This window comes from Pseudorasbora parva, chromosome 10 (assembly GCF_024679245.1).
Source record: "Pseudorasbora parva isolate DD20220531a chromosome 10, ASM2467924v1, whole genome shotgun sequence".
Taxonomy (NCBI): Eukaryota; Metazoa; Chordata; class Actinopteri; order Cypriniformes; family Gobionidae; genus Pseudorasbora; species Pseudorasbora parva.
Window position 1 is genome coordinate 33,756,305 of NC_090181.1, and position 23,699 is coordinate 33,780,003.

General features: G+C 37.4%; 2 protein-coding genes across 2 annotated transcripts in view; both read right to left on the bottom strand.

Moving 5' to 3' along the window:
• sec23a (Sec23 homolog A, coat complex II component) overlaps window positions 1–13,298 on the bottom strand; it is a 47,561-nt gene extending 34,263 nt beyond the window's left edge. The window contains exons 1-6 of the mRNA XM_067455942.1: window positions 13,179–13,298; window positions 11,070–11,305; window positions 10,829–10,886; window positions 5,077–5,163; window positions 4,744–4,980; window positions 4,533–4,612 (exon numbers count right to left, since the gene is read on the bottom strand). Coding sequence (XP_067312043.1) covers window positions 4,533–4,612; window positions 4,744–4,980; window positions 5,077–5,163; window positions 10,829–10,886; window positions 11,070–11,290 — 683 coding nt within the window. The 5' untranslated portion in view covers window positions 11,291–11,305; window positions 13,179–13,298. The remainder of the gene's footprint in view (window positions 1–4,532; window positions 4,613–4,743; window positions 4,981–5,076; window positions 5,164–10,828; window positions 10,887–11,069; window positions 11,306–13,178) is intronic.
• A 713-nt stretch (window positions 13,299–14,011) lies between these two features.
• On the bottom strand, window positions 14,012–23,452 carry srp54 (signal recognition particle 54). The gene is made up of 17 exons (XM_067455946.1): window positions 23,363–23,452; window positions 22,838–22,954; window positions 22,608–22,709; window positions 22,433–22,524; window positions 22,263–22,347; window positions 20,483–20,587; window positions 20,309–20,375; window positions 20,161–20,218; window positions 19,917–20,067; window positions 19,645–19,793; window positions 19,458–19,558; window positions 19,244–19,330; window positions 17,557–17,630; window positions 17,354–17,462; window positions 15,108–15,278; window positions 14,910–15,005; window positions 14,012–14,688 (listed from the first exon to the last, which is right to left on the bottom strand). Exons 3-17 carry the CDS (start codon window positions 22,683–22,685, stop codon window positions 14,597–14,599), a joined length of 1,515 nt encoding a protein of 504 aa, XP_067312047.1. The 5' UTR covers window positions 22,686–22,709; window positions 22,838–22,954; window positions 23,363–23,452; the 3' UTR covers window positions 14,012–14,596.
• Between the last annotated feature and the right edge of the window lie 247 nt (window positions 23,453–23,699).

Consider the following 23,699-nt stretch of genomic DNA (forward strand, 5'->3'; position numbering starts at 1 on the left):
CAAGAAGAAGTCATGACCCGCTTTCTAAGCGGGCAAAGAAAGCGTGGGAGCACTGTCACTACTCGATCCGTACCAGCAACACGATTTGTTCTGCGCATGCGCGAAAATGTTTCTACTTCCTGTTTGACATGGCAAAGCAATTTACGGCAGTTATTTGAATTACTACCACTCGATCCGTACCGCGATAGTTTTTTATTTATTGCATAACTATAAATAAATACAAAATAAACAATAAAGAACAATGAATATGTGATTTTTGAAGAGTTGATAATAAAATGTTAATTGTTGTGTTTGTGTATTTGTCAGGAGATGGCGCTATATTTCACATGTTGTTACCTATATAAAGGTATCGTAAGAATGGAAGAGTTGTTGCACCTGCTGTCAACGTAACCATCTGGCACTGTTGTTTTGTTTGTCCTGCTTTTGGACTGTATACAAACTTTGAGAATTGGGAAATTTCTTGTCCTCATGCTTACCTGGATTTAAACATAACATTAATCATAAGCAAATACTTTGCAGTTAGGTTTGAAATTAAGGTAGGTAGGCCTATCTTGCTTTGTTAATATAATATTTACCCATCATACAAATACAATTTAAGTTGTTTTGATGCTTTTATACCATATAGCCTAGTTAAATAAAATCTTTATAAGAATCTAAGTCTCCACATTTACGAGACCTCACTTGGAAAATACAAATGTATTATGTGGCACTAATTACATTGATTAAATAGTTTAGACTTGCTTGACCCCATTTGGGAAATTCAGATGTTTTTGTTTGCATTCAATATTTCATTTTTTAAATGAAAAAGTAAAAACATTTCTACTTCAACATACTTGTCTACAATATAAAGAATACATATGTCTGCATTTAAGAAACACACGGGATAATTTATTTATATTAAAAAAAATGTTTCCTGGGATGGATCCCCTTTGCTCCTTTTGTGGAGTGGAAGATGAGTCTGTCCCTCACATTTTTGGGATTGTTTTCATGTTTTCATGTAGTTACTTTTTTTTTTTGGAAGAAATTTAGGAAATCAATTATATTGATGTCCCATTTGTATTTTTTTGTATAACTCTGACAATAGTCTTAAAGACAAGTTATTTTTTTTCTTATAAATCTATTTTTTTTAGCTACGTTTTTTTTTATACACAAGTCTGTTAAACCTTTCTTTATTATTTTTTGTAAAGATCTGAAATGTAATTTAGATACTGTCTTTTCTTCCAGCAATGCCAAAGCTTTAAAGTCCTCTATGCGGTGCAAGAAGTATATATACCTTTTTATAATATTATATAATATATGTAAAAAGGGAAAAAAAGGCATTGCCATATTTTTCACTGTCTCACTCTCTTGAATCTAATTTAGGCTACTATAAATTGCATGTCACCCCTCGCTCAATTTTGTTATTGTTTTTTTTGTGCTTTTTTTTATAGTTTCCTTTTATATATATAGTGTTCTTTTTTATTATTTAATTATGTATTTGTTTGTTTGTTTGTTTAATTCATTTTGCTGTCGGTCTATTGTTTATATTTGTTTTGTTGTTGTTGTTGAATCCTTTTTGAACTGTGGCTGTTTGCTTTTGTATTTGTTCAATAAAAAAATTATAATAATATATATATTTAAAAAGTGACACCGTTGTCGCAAAAAACTTTGGCGATGACAGGAAGTGACGTCAAAAGTACGTTTTCGCGCATGCGCAGAACAAATCGTGTTCCGGTACAGATCGAGTAGTGACAAGCACTTTAAAAATGAGAGTGACGGGGCAAAATGCAAGTATTGCAATGCAATGCTTATCACATTTTTCAGGCTATAAGTCACTCCGGAGTATGAGTCGCATCAGTCAAAAAATGCGTCATGAAGAGGAAAACAACATATAAGTCGCACTGGACTATAAGTCGCATTAGGGCAGAAGCAGATCGGGAGCCGCGCGCGCAGTGCATAACGGATCAGAAGAAAGAAAGTTTGAAGTGAGAAACTTGTGAATGACTAGAGAAAAGCAGACGTTACTTTAACTGTAATGAAGAAAACAAAAAAGCTAATCGCGGACTGAAAGCAAGATGGCCAGAGCTGAAGGGACGAGTCCACAGATGCTTGAACTCTGCCGGGAGAGGCTCAGCCGCGCGAGTCAAACGCTGTGTGAAATGTGAATCGTTCTCGGCTGCATATTTTACTACATGCCCTAATCATGCCGGCGCCCTCGCGGCCACTTGCATTGCTCTGTGAACTGTAGCGTGCATCTCATCCTAATTTAACGAAACACAGCATACGCCTCACAGACATGAAATATATCTTAAGAAAGCTTGAAATGTCTTTTAACAATTTAAAACGAAAAGAAATAGGCTACTCTCTGTTTATGTAATCCATGATGTGCATTTCTCTCTATAGGCGCGTTCACTACGGAGATGGCGGTCGTCAAATTAATAAACTAAAAATAACCCAGACGCACACTATGGTTAACCGAGTATTAACCGCTAAGGGCCTCGGTTAACGGTTAATGAAAAAACTTGAAAACGTGCAGCCCTAGTTTATTCCTTTTTAAATCTGATCGATAGGACATGTAAACACTTGATCGGAATGAAAAGCACAATGGCGTAGAAATGGCATGATGTATAACATGAGGAATGAGTTATTGTTGTTGAATGATGTGTCATGAATTACTGTCGTGTCATTCTAAAATTCTCCTTTCACTCATCGTCTGTGAAATGGAGCAAGACATCATCCCACCAGTCCTTTTTTCATACTTTCCTCCAGAGGCGGCTGGTTTGAAGGACACAGGTAAGGGCATTTTTATGAAGATGAAGATCTTTTTGATGAAATCTTAAGTTTTCTGTCCCTCCATTGACAGCTACACAACTACTACTTTGACACTTCAAAAAGTTAATAAAGAGATCGGAAAACGAATACATACGAATTGAAATCCAAATCCAAATTTTCTGAAGAGACACGATCGCTTGATCACTTATAAACATTCATCAGCTCACACATCAGTTGTGGTAAATGGAAGCTCAAGTATTTTTACTTGACGTGCGAGAACCAATGAGGTTCATTCTTGTGTTACGCAGCACGTTTGAGCTTTGGCAACGGCCAATGAGGTTTGTTCTCATCAAGCACGTTGGGTTGAGCTCCTGTTTATGTTCCCTGATCAGTGTTTATATGTGAATTAAAGCCTAAATGTTCATCGTATAAAGCAATCGAGTCTCTTCATAAAACTTGGACTAAGCCACTAAAATCATTTGGATTAGTTTTAGGATCTCTTTATGAACTTTTTGGAGCATCAAAACAGTAGTTGCATAGCGGTCAATGGAGGGACAGAAATCTCTCAGATTTCAACAAAAAGATCTTCATTTGTGTCCTGGATAAATGTCTTATGAGTTTGAAAGAACATGAGGGTGAGTAATTAATGACAGTATTTTTTGGGGGTGAGTTATGCCTTTAATCGACTGAATGCCAGTGTGCATTGATGTAAAACTGCTAGTCAATAGGTGCTATCCAGTTCTTATTTGTGTGTCCTTGTTTCCTTTTCCTAGCTTTCTTTCCTCACGCATTAGCTCCATCCCTTCAGGATGCAAGGAAAGGACGTGAGGATGGAGGAATTGAATAAAGTGAAATGATATATCCTTGCTCCCTTTAACATCACTTCAAAGCATAGTCAATTAATGATGACTATGCACCGTTGGATTTAGTTAGGATTCTTGAACATTAGAGATAACTATTTATATTGTAAGCTTCAACCTCCACAAAATATCACATTTGTCCATAATTTAATTAATATTACCAGTTATTATTAACAATGACCTCCAGTTATTAACTGCTTTTTATTTGTTGTATAGTATTAGTTTCTATTAGTTTCTCCATCAGTTTCTTTCATTTTCTTGTGCTTTGATATAATTCTGCAACTGTCAGGTGTTATTATTTGACCAACATGTGTCTTGTACATGTAAACATAATAATAATAATGAATAAACTGTGGCACGATGTGAAGGGGCAGGAGAATTAATGCTTGTGTCACGTTTAATCAATAAAAACACTTCCGCAAAGGGTACACCTGTATATCCTTGCTCATTACTCCTCAAGAAGCCTTCTCACTCCTCGCGGTGCAATTAGAGAATTGAGATGTCCTACAAGATGGCTGAGCTCCATCGGTTTCTGGGTTATAGGATGGAGGACGGAGGAGCGAGGAAACGAGAAGTGATATTGAGAAGCACCCAATATCTTGAATATTACTAATGTCACATATTTAGAGTGGCTAGTATGCACAAGTTTTGACTGTGTGATATCACAGATCCCACAATATCAAAAACAAGCCGTTTTTAGGATCTAGTTTAAATAAATGGTTTGTTTAGAATTAGGACATCAAAAGATCAAGGCAAATTTGATTTTGCATGTCATGACCCTTTTTAATATACAGAAGTTGCCCCATGAAAAGTTATCAAGATTTTTTCAAGCATCAATTTTATTATACAAAGTAATTATTCATCTATATAGCCAAAAGAGTTAAAGCTTATTAATTGTTACAGTTTGTTAATCAAGCTCACCTGTTTGAAGGAGGAACCTGCGGCTGTTGTGGACCTCGGCCTCCCTGCGCTGCAGCTGGTTTAGACAATCCAAGCATCTCCTGTAAACAAGATTCATGATATTCAAATACTGCACATTAAGAGACACTTGTGCTGACAAGTTCAGTCAAACACTTGTATCGTAAATTAGTTTCTCATGCAGTTCCATTGGCAACAGGACAAGAATCTTCACCTGGAGCTGTTTAGCACTGAGGTCTTTGGTGCCCCTGAAGACGTAGCTTTTAGAGATGCCTTCACAGCCCAGCTCATGAACTTGGACCATGCGTCCAAATGTTATGAGGCCAACCAGAGCAGTGGGAGGAAGCAGGCTGAGGGACATCTGAAGCGACTCTTTCAGCGCCTGCAGATCATCATCTTCCATACATGTGTCCACCACATACAGGAAGTTCAGGGGCATCTGCTGACCACGCTACAGAACAGAAATAGAATCAGTGGCTACTGATAAATCCAATTGTAGTGCCAAATATTTCTATGGATATGAAAGCTAATTAATTAAAGGTATTACCTGGACAACATATTCAATAGTGGAGAACTGTGGGAGAAGCTCAGCAGGTTGGTTGACCTCTGATATTCCAGCGTACGTTGGTGGGAACTATGACAGGGCACATGAAAATTGTTAATGAAAATAATTAAATGGCACTTTTAAAAATGCTATGGACTTTTTCAGGGCTGCAACAACTAATCGAAAAAAATCAATAATGAAAAAAATGAATAATAATTTGTTACATTTATATAACGTTTTCTAGGTACTCAAAGCGTTTCACATAAAAAGGGGGAAAATGTTACACATTTACATCCTCAACCACCACCAATGTGCAGCATCCACCTGGATGATGCAACGGCAGCCATATTGCGCCAGAACGCTCACCACACAACAGCTGATTGGTGGAGAGGAGACAGAGTGATTAAGCCAATCATTATATGGGGATTATTAGGGGCCATGATGGAAAGGGGCCAATGGGCAAATTTGGCCAGGATACCGGGGTTACACCCCTACTCTTTATTGAAGGACACCCTGGGATTTTTCATCATTTCAATCCATGGAATTACATTATGACCACAGAGAGTCGCAATGTAATTTTACAGCAAAGTAATTGGCCAGAGCCTTTGGTATCTACATTCACATATACAAATTCACTTTATTTGTTTACATTGCCTTCAAATTGCATATTTTGAGGACATTGGGCAGGATGTGGAATAACAATTTTGTTAAATCTACACTATGTAACTTTTCCGTCCGCTAGAGGGCGCCTTTTCAAAACACAGGCGTGGTTTGATGACGGCAAGTTTGAGCTCGAAATCTTGGAACATGTGTTCTTCCTACCTCGCTTAATACATCCGAGATGATTTGACAGATACAAGATCTTTTAATGGTGATAACTGATCTCTGGCTAATTTGGTTCTTCAAACGAATTTGCGGATTGGATTAAAATATCTGGCAGTGTTTCCCACACATAGACTAATTTGTGGCGGCCCGCCACAGAATCAACACTGGCCGCCACATTGATTTATCATTCATTTTTACGACGCACGCATATTCGTTCAGCGGATTTTCCTAGCTCTCCCTCCGCCTTTGCGCCTCTCTTACTCACTCACTCACTCACACACACTCAGTGCGTTTCATTCGACCGTAAGTCTTAAACAAATTTTGTTGCATTTTGGCGCATTTAGTGTGGCATAACAGTTAAAACCAGAGCCGTTGAATAACAGAGTTGCGGCACGCGTTTATCTCGCGGCAGCGCGCGTGGTCACGGCGCTCTCAATAGCTCTCAGTAATGCTTTATGTATGTTTCTGTCGATGGATACATGTGCTGGCTCCTCAGTGTGATACACTTCAACAGCGCTAATAAAAAAAAAAACTTGGTCAAAACAGTCTCTCTTTGTAAACTTTGTTCAATGCATGCAAATGCTGCCGTTTGTCTGAATACGAGCAGTAATTTTCACCGTCATCACGCGGGTATATTCTCCTGAAGACGCGAATGAGAACTTGCGCGCCCTGAGAGAAGATCTGTCTCTGTGCACTAGTCCCAAAGCGCAAATATTGAGTTCTCTTTCAAATCCTGTGCTTAAACGGACAAACTCACACAAAAAGTATGTCAAAATGTCCGTCTTGATGAGTATCCAAGCAGACATAGTCTGTAGTCTACTCTGTATATGCCTTAGGTGAACTTTATACAAAAAAGATGACAACTATCCTTGCAAGCTGCCTTAAAGGGGCAGTAGCCTTTACTGCTGTGTGTTCAATATCAAACAAAAGATAGACATCACTCACTGCTCTTGATTAAATAGCTTTTGTAAGTTTAATAATGATTAATTTTTTATTTAAACAGTTAAATATGCCGTTATTTTACATTTGATTACGTTATTCCATTTCTCTACCTAAAAACTAATGTTAGACCTACCTGAAAAACCTGAAAAGCATTGTTTATTTTATTCTTATCTTTGCTTATTCTTATCTGAACTATGCTTTGCATTTTAATCACTTAGCTACATTATTTTCAGCTCTGTCCATGCAATAAATTCATGTTCTTAAATGAGTGAGTTTTCAACTTTATGTTCAAGAATTGGCCTTGAATCACACTCATTCTCTCTCTTAAACATAGTGACCATTATCTTTATATTTTTCATTGTCCACTTAATTTATTTATTTTTTGTGTGTGCCATAAATCTAATAAAAAGCTGGTTTTGTTCTTATGTTTCCCAAAGCCTGTGTTTTGAAACTTGTGTGTTGACATTTTAAAACGACCCCATTAAAGCCTCCTTTACCCTGTTATTTGTGGATTTTACATGCCATTTTGTAAACATTTATACAATAAACACTATGCTGACAGGATAAGTGATGATAGGGCTATGATGTTTGACCATGTATCTACACTCTAAATGAAGAAACGGGAAAGTAAAGTAATAAGTAGTGAAGTTACTTTGCAAATGCGCAGTAACTAGCAAAGTAATCTCATTACAATTTACAGAAGTAACTAGTAACTAATTACTTTTTTTGAGTAACTACCTCAACATTGATTAACATTACTGTAGTATGAAGCAGACAGAAATGTATAACGTACTAGAGACCAAGACTTGAGTAAAAGTACAAGTGCTCCATCAAAAAAGTGACTTGAGTAGAAGTGGAAGTGCTCTTAGAAGTACAAAAGTATTCAACATTTTTTGTACTTAAGTATTGCAATTAGTTTATTTAAAAATGTACTACTCAAGTACTAAAAGTAAAAGTGCAAGTATTGTATTATGTAGTTATTAAAGAAAGAAGTCAAAAGTTTGATAATATTTCATTACCAAAAAAATTATTTTGATGTATAGTCTAATTTTCTACCATATATAATTGATAGCTAACTCGGTTTGCACTTTTTTTTCCTGTTTTCACCTCACTCCTAGGTCTAACATTAGATTTAAGGTAGAGAAATTGAATAAAGTAATCAAAAGTAAAATAATATTTAACATATAGTTTAAATTAAAAATTAATCATTATTAAACTTACAAAAGCTATTCAATCAAGAGCAATGAGTATTGTCCTTATCTTTTGTTTTGTTCTAAACAGAGAGCAGTAAAGGCTGCTGCCCCTTTAAGACCTAATACAGGGATATATGTCCTCTTTCTCGACTGTATACAGTTCTCTTAAGCCATACAGACTATTATGTCTGCTTGGATACTCATCAATATAGACATGTAGACATACTTTTTGTGTGAGTTTGTCCGTTCAAGTGCAAGATTTGAAAGAGAACTCAATATTTGCACGCTGTGAGACGTGTGCACGCTTTGGGACGAGTGCACAGAGATCTTCTCATTCGCGTCTCCTGGCTCTACACTCGGGTGATGATGGAGAAAACGACTGGTCATATTCAGACACACGGCAGCACTCACATCCATTGAACATTTTTTTACAAAGAGTGACCGTTTTGCCCACGTTTTCTTTTATTATCGCTGTTGTTTTACTGTATAACTGAGGAGCCAGCATGTGTATCCATTAACAGAAAAATACATAAAGCATTTTTTTTTAAGTTACAGCCCATATTAAATATGCGGCACCCCGGTTGGGAAACACTGGATTAGACTAACTAACATGAACTAACCATGATCAATAGATTTGTTACTGTAATTATAATTTTTTTGTCAATCTTAATTAATAAAAATACAGCTGTTAATGTATTAGGGAGCAATTGACAAGACTATAATAGAGAGCGCTCGAGTTGTTAGACGGTGAATGTGCGCACGCGGCCAGGACGCATGTTCTCTCTCGCATATGCGCCTCGCAGCAGTTACAATATTCTACAGCACTCACCGAACAAATATGGCTTTGGTGGCAAAAAAAGGCAGAACAGGAGCTTCCTCAATCGCTTGATTCGCTCAATGATGTGCCAGCTTCATCAAACCTGCCATCTACCGTTCTGGCAGTGGTATGTTTGTTTGGAATGGAATGATTCGTAGCATTTTTATAATTGTAACGAGTAACTATGCAGCACATAAAAAAATATCGGAGTGAAAGTATTAAACTAACCGAAAAAATCTACTGAAGTAAAAGTGGGAGTAGGAGAAAAAAATGATACTCTAGAAAAGTACACATACCGCCTTTTAGTACTTAAGTAAAGTAGTGAAGTAGTTCTACTTCGTTACTATACATCTCTGGAAGCAGAGCAGGACAGAGTGTTGTGGAGCTGAGCATGGCCGCTGGACGATTGTTGGGCAAGACATCGCACACAAGAACCAGGATATTTATTATGACGAGAACCAGTCGCCGGCGCTATTTCAGCTTTCCCGGTGAGTATGAGGTAACGGAGCTCTGTTCATCATATTAAATACATTTACGTATGTTTAAAATGATATTATGACATTACTCTGTACGTTCGCTCAGCAGCTGCAGTGACAATTGCTGTACACTGCTAAGAGTAAAGCAATGAGGGGGAGAGGACGCTGGGGTTATCTGTTCGCCACTTCTCCACCTGAATCAAGCTAACTATAATGTTAGATTTAGATTTTATTTATTATGACTGTGACCAGTCTAATCAGTCAGAGATATAATTGGGACTGTTGCAAAGCCTTTACCGTCTCAGATGACTTCACTCCGCTGTTAACAGTTGGTAGTGCTACCGCTAACTGGCCAACAGCTTTTTCTACAGCTGTCTACATCACCAGCGATCTCAATCTTCCTAGTAATGTCACAGATGATTGTTTGGTGCCGAGTTCTTCTTTTATTCTGCATATTGCCTCTGTGGTTGGTGGTTAAAGACATACGTTAAGTTTGTGTGGCTGGCATAATGATCTACTCGGGCCATTCAGCTGATGGAATATAACAACTACAATGCTCCATCATGTTTATAAGTTATTCAAAAACTTGGACTCCTATGATGGCCTCATTACATTGACAGAAGAGCTTGACGAAAGTAATTTTTTTCCCGGTCTGGTGAAACCATCCCTTCTATCTGGGCAGGGGTGCGCCCTGTCTCGTCTCTTGCAGGTCATCAGAGGACTGATTCGCTGAGGTTTATGCGCTTCTTATATCGTGACATCTCAGCATGTTTTTTCTGCTCCACAAACATCCACCTAGCACCACTGGTGAGTTGGGACAGAGACTTCTATGCCGCTGCTCCACACCTGTGGAATGCCCTCCCTGAACATCTGAGGGCTCCACAAACGACTGGTGCGTTTAAAAAGGGACTACAAAGTTGCCTGTTTGAAAGTCTTTCAATGTTTAAATTGCTTTGCCTTTGTGTTCACATTTTTGTTGTTGTTGATTTTAACTTATTCTTAATTACCCTAAATGATTTATTTTATTTTTCCTCCCTATGTAGCACTTTGAAATTTTCTTTCAAATGAAAAGTGGTTTATAAATACAATGTATTATTATTATTAAAGCGCTTTTAATTATTATTTAATAATTATTATTAAAGTGTCAAATAAAACCGGAAACCGAGGGTAACGCAGATAGGACGCAATTGACAGGCGACTCCCTTAGACGTCCCGGCTCCTTGGTTAAAATAGCAATTTTATCACTATTTACAAATAGTTGGAAATATTTGGGATATTGCAAGAACTCAACTGAACAAAATATATGCCAACACTGGCCTGGTCTATTTTGGATATTTTACTGCAAAAATCCTACATAGAGCACTTTTTAATTGGCAATTAATCTATTTCACTGAAATGCTTTTTTTTAATATATATATAATTAATCCTTGGATTTTTTTCATCGATTAACAATCAATTTGTTTGCTTCAGTCTTACACTTTTTAAAACTGCAATGAATTTACCTGATTTCTCTGATAACAGAAGTTGCATGCCCAGAGTTTTGCTCTGTAATCCACTTGACTGATTGTTTAAACAATGGGGGGAAAAAAGAAAAAAAAACAGAAGCATAATATTAGAGCATTGCATATAATGTATCCAGCTTTCATAATAAATGTGTTTATTTGGAAATTACTGCAATGGATAAGTAGAAGATCCTCCATCTGTGAACTCATTATGCTGTCTGCTCTGACTTAACAGACTTACCACAGAGGATTGAGCACAGCTCGGCACGTGGCCCGGCTGCACAGCACCGGCTCGTACTGAATCGGGGGAAGATCCGGCCGCTCTTTCAGCGGGGTGAACAGGGAGGCCACCGGAACGACCATACGTGTGGCTTCCAGACGACTGGACGGCCAAACGTTCCAACTGAAACGGACACCATCGCGGTCCTCGTTCTGCTGGATGAACTCCTGGAAGGTCGCCATAGCACCCTCTGGAATCTACAAGTAATACAAACTTTACAATAACGGCTGAAGCACTAATGATTTCACTCCCTGTAATAGCTTCTTAATTGAGGAACAACTAAAAGATCAAGTAGTAAAACAAATAAATCTAAATAAATGTACGCAGTCATGGATTCAAATAAGACATGCAATCTGATCTGTGCGTATATTACTGAGACAGGCCAGCCCAGTCTGATTCATCATTACCCTTTGGACACAGGACAAACTATAACGTCTCATCACACATCATTAAAAGCTGGAATGAGATAAGAGATAGAAGTTCTGTTCAGAAACAATTATGCCAAATGCCATCTAGGTAGGCATCTCACTAGGGTAACAGCTTATCTTTATGTCTTGATGCAAAAATCCATTAGGGCAGTCGTGGCCTAATGGTTAGAGTCAGACTGGTAACACAAAAGTTGCGGATTCAATTATCAATTATTATCAATTATCAACCGCAAGGCACCTAAACCCCAATTGTTCACCGGGAGCCACAGCAAAAATGACTGGCCACTGCTCCATGTACAGGTGTGTGTGTGTGTGTGTTTTTGCAGATGGTGCATTTACTTGAATGGGTTAGAAAATCCAAGTTAGAAAAAAAGAGAAGAAATTCCAAGTATGGGCTACCATAGTTGGCCTTCAAGGGATAGTTCACCCAAAAATTAAGATTGTGTCATCATTTACTCACCCTCAAGTTGATCCAATCCAAACCTGTATGAGTTTCTTTCTTCTGTTGAACACAAAAGAATATATTTTGGTAACCAGCCAGTTAACTACACCTGCTGACTTCCATGGTATTTTTTTCTTAGACTTTTGTAGTCTATAGACTTCCATTTTTTTTTCCTACTATGAAAGTTAATGGGTGCCATCAACTGTCTGGTTAACGAATGATATTTGTTTGTGTTCAACAGAAGAAAGGTTTGCAACAATATGAGGGTGAGCTGACAAAAACTGTCCCTTTTTGTCACTTTCACACACAAGAAATGCTGTCTACTAACTTAGATGGTTTAAAAAACTTTTTGATGCCAAGCTAGATCATCAACATAATTTAAATAGCTATATATTTTCTTTTATAAAAATAGAATTCCAGTATACATCTATCTTAACATTTACAATTATTTTTCTGAACTTCTTTGCAGACCCCAGACTGTTTAATTAACTGTTACAGACCATAACTACAGAATGCCACATGTGCAGATGAGAAGAACAAAACCAATGGTGAAAAACACACATTCAAAACAGCCAAGTGTGCAAATGACACTTTTAAGGGAAATAATAGGACACTTTTAGGGAAATAATAGGACACAGAATAAATAAACAATGCAACAGTCTGCAGTTTTCAGTTAAGTGACTATTCTAACATTATAAAGCTAACAGCTAAAGTAGTGATGTGTTTATTTCTCGCAAGGAAATACATAAAACTATAGCTATATAATCAGCTATACAGACACGTCCTACTTTGTTGACCAAGTTTAGTTTATTTTATTTTAGCTACTTGAACTAAAGTTATATGGATCCACTGGGGGCGTCAGCCCACCCTCCAAAATTAGCCACAGAAAGCTAGTTCGATAGCGTAGGAAATATTAACGTTAATCATCTTACATCAACAAGAAAACAACCGGAGTGCTACAACTACTTCTTAAAGACCCGGTCAAACATTTCAGTAAACACACACTGAAATGTGTGACCTGACTGCTGATGTAGACATGATGCTTCCATTCCACACTGACTTCAAGCTAAATGCCCTTTAAACCCTCGATACCTTGAGCTACAGGCCACCTAACGCTTTACAACCGTCACTACTAATCAAATCATTAACGTGATTTAAATGATCATCTCGTTCTAAAGGGAAAGTCGTGTTCTGACATACCTGAAGCCTTGATTTTGTGTCCCTCGTAGACTCTGTGACAGCAGCGCGCTCACGGGCTCGAGCGCTCTCGAGCTGATGACGTAGCTACTCAACATGGAGTCGGTGCCACGTCAAGAGCCCGAGACACATTTCATGAGTTGTGATTTACATTTTATCTTTGATCAACTGCGTTACATTCAAGTTAATTATACCAGGAGGAACATGTATTTACTTAAATAATTTATTTTAACAAATGTATAAGTAGCATTATTATAGTAGTGATGTATTTTATTTATTTTTTACACCTTTTATCCACGTTTTATGACTATATTCTCGTGCAATAATCTTGTTTTTGGAATTATTCGATATAATAAAGTTTTATACATTTTTGATTAGACATTTTTAAAAATCCCACATGGAATTAATTGGATCAATACATTTTAACTAATGAATACAATTAAAGTACTAAAGCAAAAAACTAGCTTTTTACAAACAAACATCTTATGTTTCATGATGTACCATTATATTTAATTAAAGTTGCCTTGGTTTTAGCATTAAAAGTTATACAAAACTTAAAATGTGAACAATTTACACTCTTTGCAGGATACTTTACAATTTAAAAGCATTTTTGTAATTTACATATTTTTATGCAGTTACACTCAATTAAACAGCGATACAACAAAAATATTACCAACTAATCTCTGTGTAAATGTGTCTAGCTGTTGTTTTGCAAAGCCTGGATTTCAAATGTACATAAACTGTGAAAGTATTATGGTCAGTCTTTAAAAAAAAAAAAAAAAGTTAAATATTTGATTACATTTTCTGCATAATCAAAGAAGATAAGACAACTGCTGTTAAAATGTTGCCATATAAATTTTATTATAACATTATGACAAAATATTGCCACATACTCTTTAGCAACTACTGTATTCATCTGATACAAAGCCAAAGCTTTTCTATGGCAAATCAAGAAATCAGAAATAGTAAATTATACAATAAACCATGATTTCTACTCATGAATATATTATGCTATGAAGATGTTCATAGCAATTACTGTAAAATCATATAACCTTTACGGCTTTACCTTTTATCAAGTTGAGATAGTGAAAGTGGTCAGTTGTCAATTTTGTTGACAATATTGTGAAGCACTCAGATGTCTGTGTATATTTGCCAAGACGAACACTCTCTGACATTACAAGACATTTTAGACAATCGCTGGACTTGATCTCAGTCAGGGAGCAAAATTTCTTCTAACAGTCGCCATTTTTCTGCTCCAGAAACACTGGGCTTTACATGGAAATGAGTCTTTGCTAAATGTTTTACACCTTATAAAGAATTAAATTATGTATGGCAAGACATAGAAATCAAACCATCTTCATCTGCCCAGGTTTGGTTTTCTAAAACCAACATTTGCATCCTTCGTTTGCGGGATCAGAGGTTCACATGTTGTTAAATCCCATCATGCCTTTCATGTTGCCAGCAGCTCCCTGCTGAAACTGCCTCATCATGGACTGCAGTCCGGCCATACCACCTTGCAAAGAAACAAAGATAGCTGTCTTTAAGTAAGTCTTTTACAACCATAATCGATATTCAACAATCCTTACAAATTTAATGACGACATTGAAAAGTGCAAGTCGCAATGCATTTTTTAGCTAATTTTAAGTAGGTTGTTGCATGCAACAACTGCCCCATTTATAGTAAAGGTAAAAATCAATGGTCAAGCAAAAACTAAGGTTTTAAGGAAGCTCGTACCCATGTGATGAAGCACTCTGGGATCCATCATTTTAGCCATCTGCTGGTTCAGTTTCGCCATCTGTGATGGGTTGACGTTCTTGGACATGTCCCCTCCTTCAAAGCAACGATACCATGAGTCACTGATTTTCAAATGCTTAACGAAACAAAATTATTTTTCTCGGTTTGATCACAATCACTGGATACAAATCACTCAACCTTTAAACAAGCCTTTGATGCCTCCCATCTTCTTGACCATCTGGGCAAACTTAGTGTACTGAGTGAGCAACTCTTGTACATCCCTGGTAGCCACTCCAGATCCCCGGGCCACTCGCTGGATGCGGTTAGGCTGTTTACTGAAGAGCTTGGCACCATCTTTGTTGTCGAGTTCTGAGTTGTAAAAAACACAAAATGTTAACTAAACTGGTCTAGTTCAGAACCGGGCCTAAAATGCCCCAATAGTGCTGCAGACGTGCCATCAGACATGGTTCCTTCAATATTTTCCTGTTTAGTTTTTTCTGTGAGTAAAAGAAATCTGTGGTAAAAAAACAAATACTTGGACATTTTGTTCTACAATGTAAATTACACAACCATATCGAACACACAAATTTTGAATATAATTTTTGTAATGTAGGTTTCTAAAAAGTAACTAGATGAGGTGTGAGAAACCCCATTATAAAACCCATAGGAAAATCTTAACTTCACACCTGCAGCACTTTTTAGGCTAGGTAGTCTAAGTCAATGAATTAGTTTTGATATAAGACATTATTAAAGGGGTGATGAATTGAGAAATCAACTTTCCCTTGAGCTTTTGATATATAAAAGGTCATGGTAATATAAGAATATCCTGTAAGTTTCAGAGCTGAAAACTTCCTTTTTAAGTCAAAGAAAAGCTTTTATAGACACCAGGCCCAGAAAACAAGACTCTCAAATCAATGACATATTAGAAGGGTGAAACGCTGCCTCTTTGTGTACGCTGCTTCTGTAGCCCCGCCCATTGACTTGTGGAGCTAAACTGATCACGTTACTGAGCAATACACGCTGAAGATAGCAAGATAATCGTTTGTAAACAAGACACAGGTCAACATGCAGACATACTGAGATTAAAACACAATGCTGTGCCTTCTATATTGGATCTGACAGGAATGGTGCAACACATTTATGTGAGTAAAACATGATTTTGTATATGCAATAGTAGTGATTGCAATGTTACACATTGTATTGATTATGTGTATGTGACATGTCTAACAGAGCATACCAGCAAGCTGTCACAGGCTGGAGAATCTCTTTTTTGTTGGTTCAATGCGAGATCAGACTCCCAGGGCTCGCAAAGCCCAAAGTCCCGGGTCTGTGTGTTTTCCAGAAGGGCTACCAAAACGTAAGCACGTCAGCAGGCCGGTGAATCTTAAATGGTGAAATAACATTTATTTCTTGATCTCCGTTGTGTTTGAAGAGCGCGCAAATGCGTTAGTGTGTGCGTGCGGTTCACGCTTATATCCACCGATCGGGCGGGCCAAGTAATAAAAAATAAAACAAATCAATTAATCACGGGTGGATGAGAGATAAATCATTGTGTTTGTTTGATTTTGAGACTGAGCCCTGTCACAGAATTATCCCGGTTGCCGATTTTAAAGGTCCTGTTCTTCGCGATTCCATCTTTCAAACTTTAGTTAGTGTGAAATGTTGCTGTTAGAGCATAAATAAGCGAGATATTTTATTTAACAGAAGTTCCATTTCAAAGCCTACAGCGAACGGCCGGTTTGGACTACAGCAGGAAGTGCAGGGATGTAATGAAGTCACTAGAACCGTTTGTTGACTAACCCTCCGCCCACAAGTACACATAAAAAGGGGGCGTGGTCTTGTTGCTCTCCCACGTGGATATTCAGTGCTTGCATCTCTTTATGGTAAGAGGCGGGACCTTTCCGGGCAAAGTGCGCTAAGCTGCTGTCCAATCACAACACGGGAAGTACTGGCCCAATCAGAACTCATTACGTGTTTCTGAAAGAGGGACTTCTCTTCACAAGGAAATCATCAGGCCGTTTTTAGGACAGAGGAAACAGCGCTGTACAGATAAGTAAATTGTGTTAAAAATACTGTGTTTTTTTACACACGAAACATGAACTCATGTTATATTGCACACTGTAAACATAATCAAAGCTTTGAAAACACGCGAAGAACAGGACCTGTAAAACAATCCCTCTTTCATGTGAGCAGAAGCTCATTAAATATGCAAATCTTATCCCATCCTAGCCGTGGGTGTCCAAGTCTTCAGTGCGGCACGCCCATTAAAACCCAGCTTTCAGGATAGAGCCTCAAAACCAGTGTAGAACAGCCTATTACTTATTAGTTATGATGTTTTTGAATGTAAAAACCATGCAAACGTCATAGGTTGACCTCAGACAACAGTTAAAAACCTATAAAAAGCCAGTTCATGACACCTTTAAAAGAATTTAAAAAGCACTTACCCTGATCATTCATGCTATCCATTATTGTCATCAGTTTCTTTAGTCTGGCCATAGACTCCTGCTCATTTCCTTTGCTCATGAAATCAGTTCCAAAGCCTGGGATCATGCCCTAAAGACATTCAAAGAAAAACAGAAATGATGAGTCAAAAAATATTCTGTGGATAATCATAATTAGATATCTTTTCAGTTAAGGTTGGCATTACCATGATCTGACCAAAAGGTCCCATTTTCATGATGTTCTGAAACTGTTCATACATGTCCCTGAGTGTAAACTGACCTAAGATAGATAAATGTCACATCTGTTAGTGAAAAAGCACTGGAAGGATCTTGTTGTCCAAAATATGGCATTGAAAACACAAAAACACATTCTTATCCACAACTTTCCTGCAAGTCTTACTGGGCGTCGCCATGACACTCGATAGTTCCGGTTGACGGTATCTCAGTTCCAGTTTAGCACACATAACAGTTATGCTGCGTTCACACCGGACGCGAATAAATCGAGCTATTCGCACGAACATTTCGCTTCATTAACGTGTGACATTCACTACACAACAGACACAAATTCGCGTCATGGGAGGGGCTTCTGCCAGGCAGCGGCAGTCATCAGAACGACTAGCCGAGTTAAGGCTGCTCTCCCGGGGTCTTATCCTTCGGATGAGACGTTAAACCGAGGTCCCGACTCTCTGGGGTCGTTAAAAATCGCAGGATGTCCTTCGATAAAGAGTAGGGGTGTAACCCCGGCATCCTGGCCAAATTTGCCCATTGGCCCATGTCCATCATGGCCTCCTAATAATCCCCATATAATGATTGGCTTAATCACTGTGTCTCCTCTCCACCAATCAGCTGGTGTGTGGTGAACGTTCTGGTGCAAAATGGCTGCCGTCGCATCATCCAGGTGGATGCTGCACATTGGTGGTGGTTGAGGAGATTCCCCCCTTCTATATGTAAACTGGTTTGGGTGTCTAGAAAAAGCGCTATATAAATTAAATGAATTATTATTATTATTATTATTATTATTATTATTATTATGAGCGCTGCCGATCGCCTGGGTCTCACACCTCCGAAACCTGCTTGGACCTGCTTCCACAAACTATGCAACATAAAAGGGCCCATTTGACATGTTGCCGAGCACCCTACGCACTCCATTCAATGCCCAACAAGCTTCAAATTAACTCAAGAATTGTGAAGTAGAAGTAATATTTGTATTTTAATATTTGTAATTGTGTTGAAATGTTGTTCATGTCAGACATTGTCAGTAGACTTTTTTTTTTCAACATGAAAAGATGCATGAACTTCAAGGAATTTAAGTGCATTAAATTTACATTTCATTGCTGTAAATTGAATTGAGTCTATATAATTAGTTCATATTTGATGGGTGAATATGGATCCGGGTGGCAAGATATTATTGTGTGCAGGTTGCGGGAAAATAAAATTATTTTGCGGGACTCCCGCAAAGTGGAAATATCTAACAAAATAAAATAAATAGAAACAAATAAACCTTTATTTATAATGAAATAAAATCGATTTACAGGCGCATGGACGGAAGATAACTCTCGCGTGGTTCATAGGAACAGCTAAGCCTACCACACAGTGGCAAAATGTCTGCACCGCATAACTCAGGTGAATCGCTTAGTGCTACAGATATTAGTAAGTTCTTGTAAGATAGTCAGATCCATGCGACCATCTGGGAGAGGTGATCATTTTGCCTGAAGCGTTGTTGTAAAAAGTCTACTCCTAAGTCCTGATAATACAACCAAGCGTTTAGCTGATAGCAGTATCTATAGACTAACGTAAACCGGAAGTTCGTTACCGGCTTGTTCTACGTTGCCATAGCGATCATGGGAAAGGTCAGAGTTCGGGAGTTGTGGATATCAATAATGTTATAGTTACCATGTTTGAGCTTGTCAATTAGCTCCTCGTTGTCATCAAGCTTTAGTTCGTTCACTTTGTCAATCAGTCCCTCAATATCACCCATACCTTGAGGAAAAATAAGAATTGCGACATAAGTAGCAGTTCCAGCATCCAATGACAATTAGATGTTTTTGTGTTTAAAGCATTTATCTAAAGGATTTAACAGCAGCTCAGCAGTACATTCAAACCTTACCGAGCAGTTTGCTTATAAAGGGTTGAGTCTTGAAAGGCTCAAAGTCGTCAATGTGCTCGCCTGTGCCGATAAAAATGATGGGACTCTTTGTGGCCGCCACACTGTAAACATAAACAGTCTGTCAACTCTTTTATTTATTTACTGTATTTAAGTGCTGAAAGTACAAAAGCATAAAGTGTGTACTTACGCACTGAGTGCACCACCACCCTTAGCATGGCCGTCCAATTTGGTGACAATAACAGAAGCCACATCTACCTTGTCTTTGAAGGCCTTAGCCTGAGCTTCACAAGCCTGACCAATGGAGGCGTCCATCACATATACTATGTTGTCAGGTTGCTGTGGAAACAGATGATAATGGCCTTGAAACATTTCGCTTTATTTTATTCAATTTCCTGCATATTTTACTATCTTTATTGCTGTTTAATATTTTATCAAAAGAGGGGAAAGTCTTTATCTTACCACAGCATTTGACACCTGAAGCATTTCTTCAAAAAGTGAGTCTTCCTGTTTATGTCTACCACTTGTGTCCACAATGATTATTTCAAAATTTTCTGTCTTGAATTTTTCCACACCCTCTGCAGCTATGATCACTGGATCCATTTCTGTGTAACTATTAAATCACACCCACATGAATTAAAAAATCAGGTTTTGGAGAGCAAATACAGCTGTAACAGTGGAGTACAGGGAATAGTGCTTTTATTACCTCCCATAAAAGGGTATTCTGGCTTTTGTTGCATTTTGCTTGAGTTGGTCGAAGGCACCTTTAAAAAAAAAAAAAAATATTGGACTTTTTCCCCTTAAGTACACAAAGCATAAGTGCGCAAATACATGTAAAGACATGTCGACTTTACCTGCTCTGAATGTGTCGGCACAAATCAAACATGTTTTCCATCCTTTTCTTTGGTAGTAGTATGCCAACTAATAAAAAATAACAAAAAGATGTTGCTTGTGTGATTAGCTCCAAAAAAACGGTATATAATCTAAAAGGTCTTTAAAATCTGGGCAAACACCCAAGAACTGCTCACCTTAGAACATGTTGTGGTTTTCCCACTGCCCTGCAGACCCACAAACATGATAACGTTGTTCTTTCCCTTTGTGGGAGTCCAGGCTTTGACTCCAGGATCCACCAGCTGCAATAAAAGCACTCAGTATTAATCTTCTAGAATCAATTGCTATCACTGAGCGGTCAATTCAATTTGGTTTAATGTTATTAGGAATGCAAAATATATCGGCCACCATGTGTGACCTGTGCTGGTAAAATGAGTCACAAAAAAACCTTCAAAATTATATATGGTTTGTTGTAATTGGACAAAAAATGACCCGTTTAAAGTCGATAGTCAGCAAAGTCAATTTTGAGTTAAAAAAAAAAAAACACCTTGTAATAACACCTAATTAGACACACACCAAATCAACATAAAAAAATGTTTTCTATGATACCACAATTGTTTGATTAACATTAATGAAACAGGCAGCCTAGATATTAATTAATTACTTTGCTTTAAAATGACCATTTCCTGATAATTTACTAACCCCCATCTCATTCAAGATGTTCATGTCCTTTTTTCTTCAGTCGAAAATAAATTACATTTGAGGAAAACATTCCAGGATATTTCTGCATATAATGTATTTCAATGACAACCATGACCCTAATGCTCAGCTGGGAACCTGAAGAGCCATCTAAACCCTTCGAAGTGCTTTAAAACTGCATTGATTTGGAATTTCAACCCGTTGGTTGCCATTGAAATACATTATATGGAGAAATATACTGGAATGTCCTTAGCTTAAATTTCTTTGGACTGAAGAAAGAAATTAACATTATGGATGTCATGGGGATGAGTAAATTATCAGGAAATTTTCATTTTAAAGTGAACTAATGCTTTAAGGCCTACTGTACTGCATGGATCTTTTATAATATTACATAAAAAGTTTTTCCCTGACAGTTAACCAAACGTATATAACAATAACAGATAAGGTTTGCGTGAATACTCGCCTAGACAGTTATTTTAAAGTACTGTAATTCTGCGAAAGTCTGTATTTTGGGATCGCACGCCGTCTGAGATGTCTTTTTGGGCATGTGTCAGATCTGCTAGTCAGTGTGAGTAATATATCGTTTTTTTCATGGACAAAAGACAGGTAGGCAACTACTCTCTGAAAATATACAAATAAAGATACTTTTAAATGCTTAATTGCTATTTGGAGTATTGGGGTTGCTAGACAAATGCTTAATGAACTCATTTTTTACTTGTTTTGCATGTAGCTCAAAATGATCCTGTGTGCATTCCGACTCATTTTGCCAGCACGGGTCACATATGACCATTTTTTATATTTTAGTTTTTGGCCTGATAAGAAAATTTGTCCGATATATAAAAGCCGGTAAATGTACACTTAAGAAGCGCACTGATAATGGTTTTGAATTGCTTGAAATATGATTGGAATCACTTCAAAAAAAGAGAGAAAAATACAGTTAAGAGCAACATGCGCAGTGGCGCAAAGGGTATAAAATTATAATGAAACATCATAATTATGTGCTTGGCACATGGCTTATAATGGTGAGAGTTTTGTTGTAGTAATCGCTCTTAAAAATTATATTAAAATGTATTTAGATTTATCTGCCAATATAAGATAAAATTTATCACGTTATCTGCTCTCAAATATTAAATATTATTGGTATCTGACAAAATGTTCATATTGGTGCATTCCTAAATATAATTTCTCTCATCCAAGACAAATTAGAGATCTCCTACACATAAAGGACTCCACAAGGAAAACCAATATCGAACAGAGACAAAAAAACAAACCTTTTACCTTGACAAGTTCTTTAAAAACAGCATGCTGGATCATTCTTCTCTTGTTCAGCCCAGAAGCCATCTCCTCCAGATCAATGGCTGCCCTGCAATTGCAGAGTGGTTATAGAGCAAACAGACATTCTATAATAGGGAATTTACCATAAAATGACAAAAACTCTTGGTACATACTTGACATTTTCTCTAAGCTGCTTTACCAACTTGATATTCACATCAGCCTCAAGCAGGGCAGCACAGACTTCTTTGAGCATAGCATTTAATACCTAAGGAAGATTGTAAACATTGTTGATATTTCATGATGGAACACATTGCTTAACAAGCCCAAACTGCCTTATGTTCACCGTACCTCCTCGTTGATGATGGTGGCATTGCTGAGAGACCTCAAAGCTGAGGTTATTTTCCTCCCCAGATCAGCTAAAACCATTTTTGCGATAAAAAGGCTGCCAACCTGCAACAGGGATGATCAACAGGGGTTACAGATGACCCCAGCTTCCATTCACAAAGACTTCAAGTAGGATTTGAGTGATGACAATAAAATGGGATCAATCACAATTGATCTAATGTATATTTTCTTACTTGTTATGTAAACGATACTTTCCAATTCGGTGGGGGTTTCCCCCAAAACAACCCTCCTGTCACTGCTCACTCTGAACCTCAAGACTTTAGTGGAACCAGCCCAATGATGTTTTCAACCTAAGCAAACACAAATCAGAAATTGTTAAACAAAAATATCGCGGACGAGCTTATATGTTATTACCAGCTAACGTAATGGACTTTACGATTTTGATGAATTTGAAATATTTTACGCCATGTAAGTTATCGTAACTTACTTACATAAAAACACAAATGTTGGCACACACATGAGCATTTAAACCATTATGAAATCATCATAGTATTTATATTTGAATGTGTGTTAAAACTGACTCAGTTAAAGCCCAATGCTGAAAAGAGGCCAGACAGCCGTTGTAAACCGCACAACCGTTGTTGATTTACTTCAATACAGGATTTAATTCAGATTTAACACAAACCGATGTTAATTTAAACCGTTCCATATCTGAAAAGTCAAGATATGGAGATATGTTTCGATGAAATAATACTTACCTAAACTCGTAGCAGCTGTTTTTCGGCGAGTGGAAAAGCGACTACAAACGTCATCTAACCCCCAACTTCCCGTGACGTGACTTTACTTCCGTGTAAAACAAAAGTTCGCTTTTTTATTATTATTATTATTTATAGTTTACATTCGTTTTCATTCACTGGTCATTTTTTACTAGCGTGAAATATTATTATATGTGTATATACTAGTGTTTATATACATATCTCTATTTATATAAATTCGATTATACCATCATTATTTATTTTTAAAATATTCTTTATATTAGAGAAGCTGGTCATGAGGCAAGCTCTGGAAGCTTGTGTTAAGGTGGCACAGCAGTAG

What these genes read in the sequence shown, in the direction of transcription:
- srp54 (XM_067455946.1), bottom strand. Translation starts at nt 22,685, where the DNA reads ATGGTTTTAGCTGATCTGGGGAGGAAAATAACCTCAGCTTTGAGGTCT. An exon ending in GGTGGTGGTGCACTCAGTGC is followed by an intron (nt 19,559 to 19,644) that starts GTAAGTACACAC and finishes TTATGTTTACAG; the next exon opens with TGTGGCGGCCACAAAGAGTC. An exon ending in AATTGACAAGCTCAAACATG is followed by an intron (nt 17,631 to 19,243) that starts GTAACTATAACA and finishes TATCTATCTTAG; the next exon opens with GTCAGTTTACACTCAGGGAC.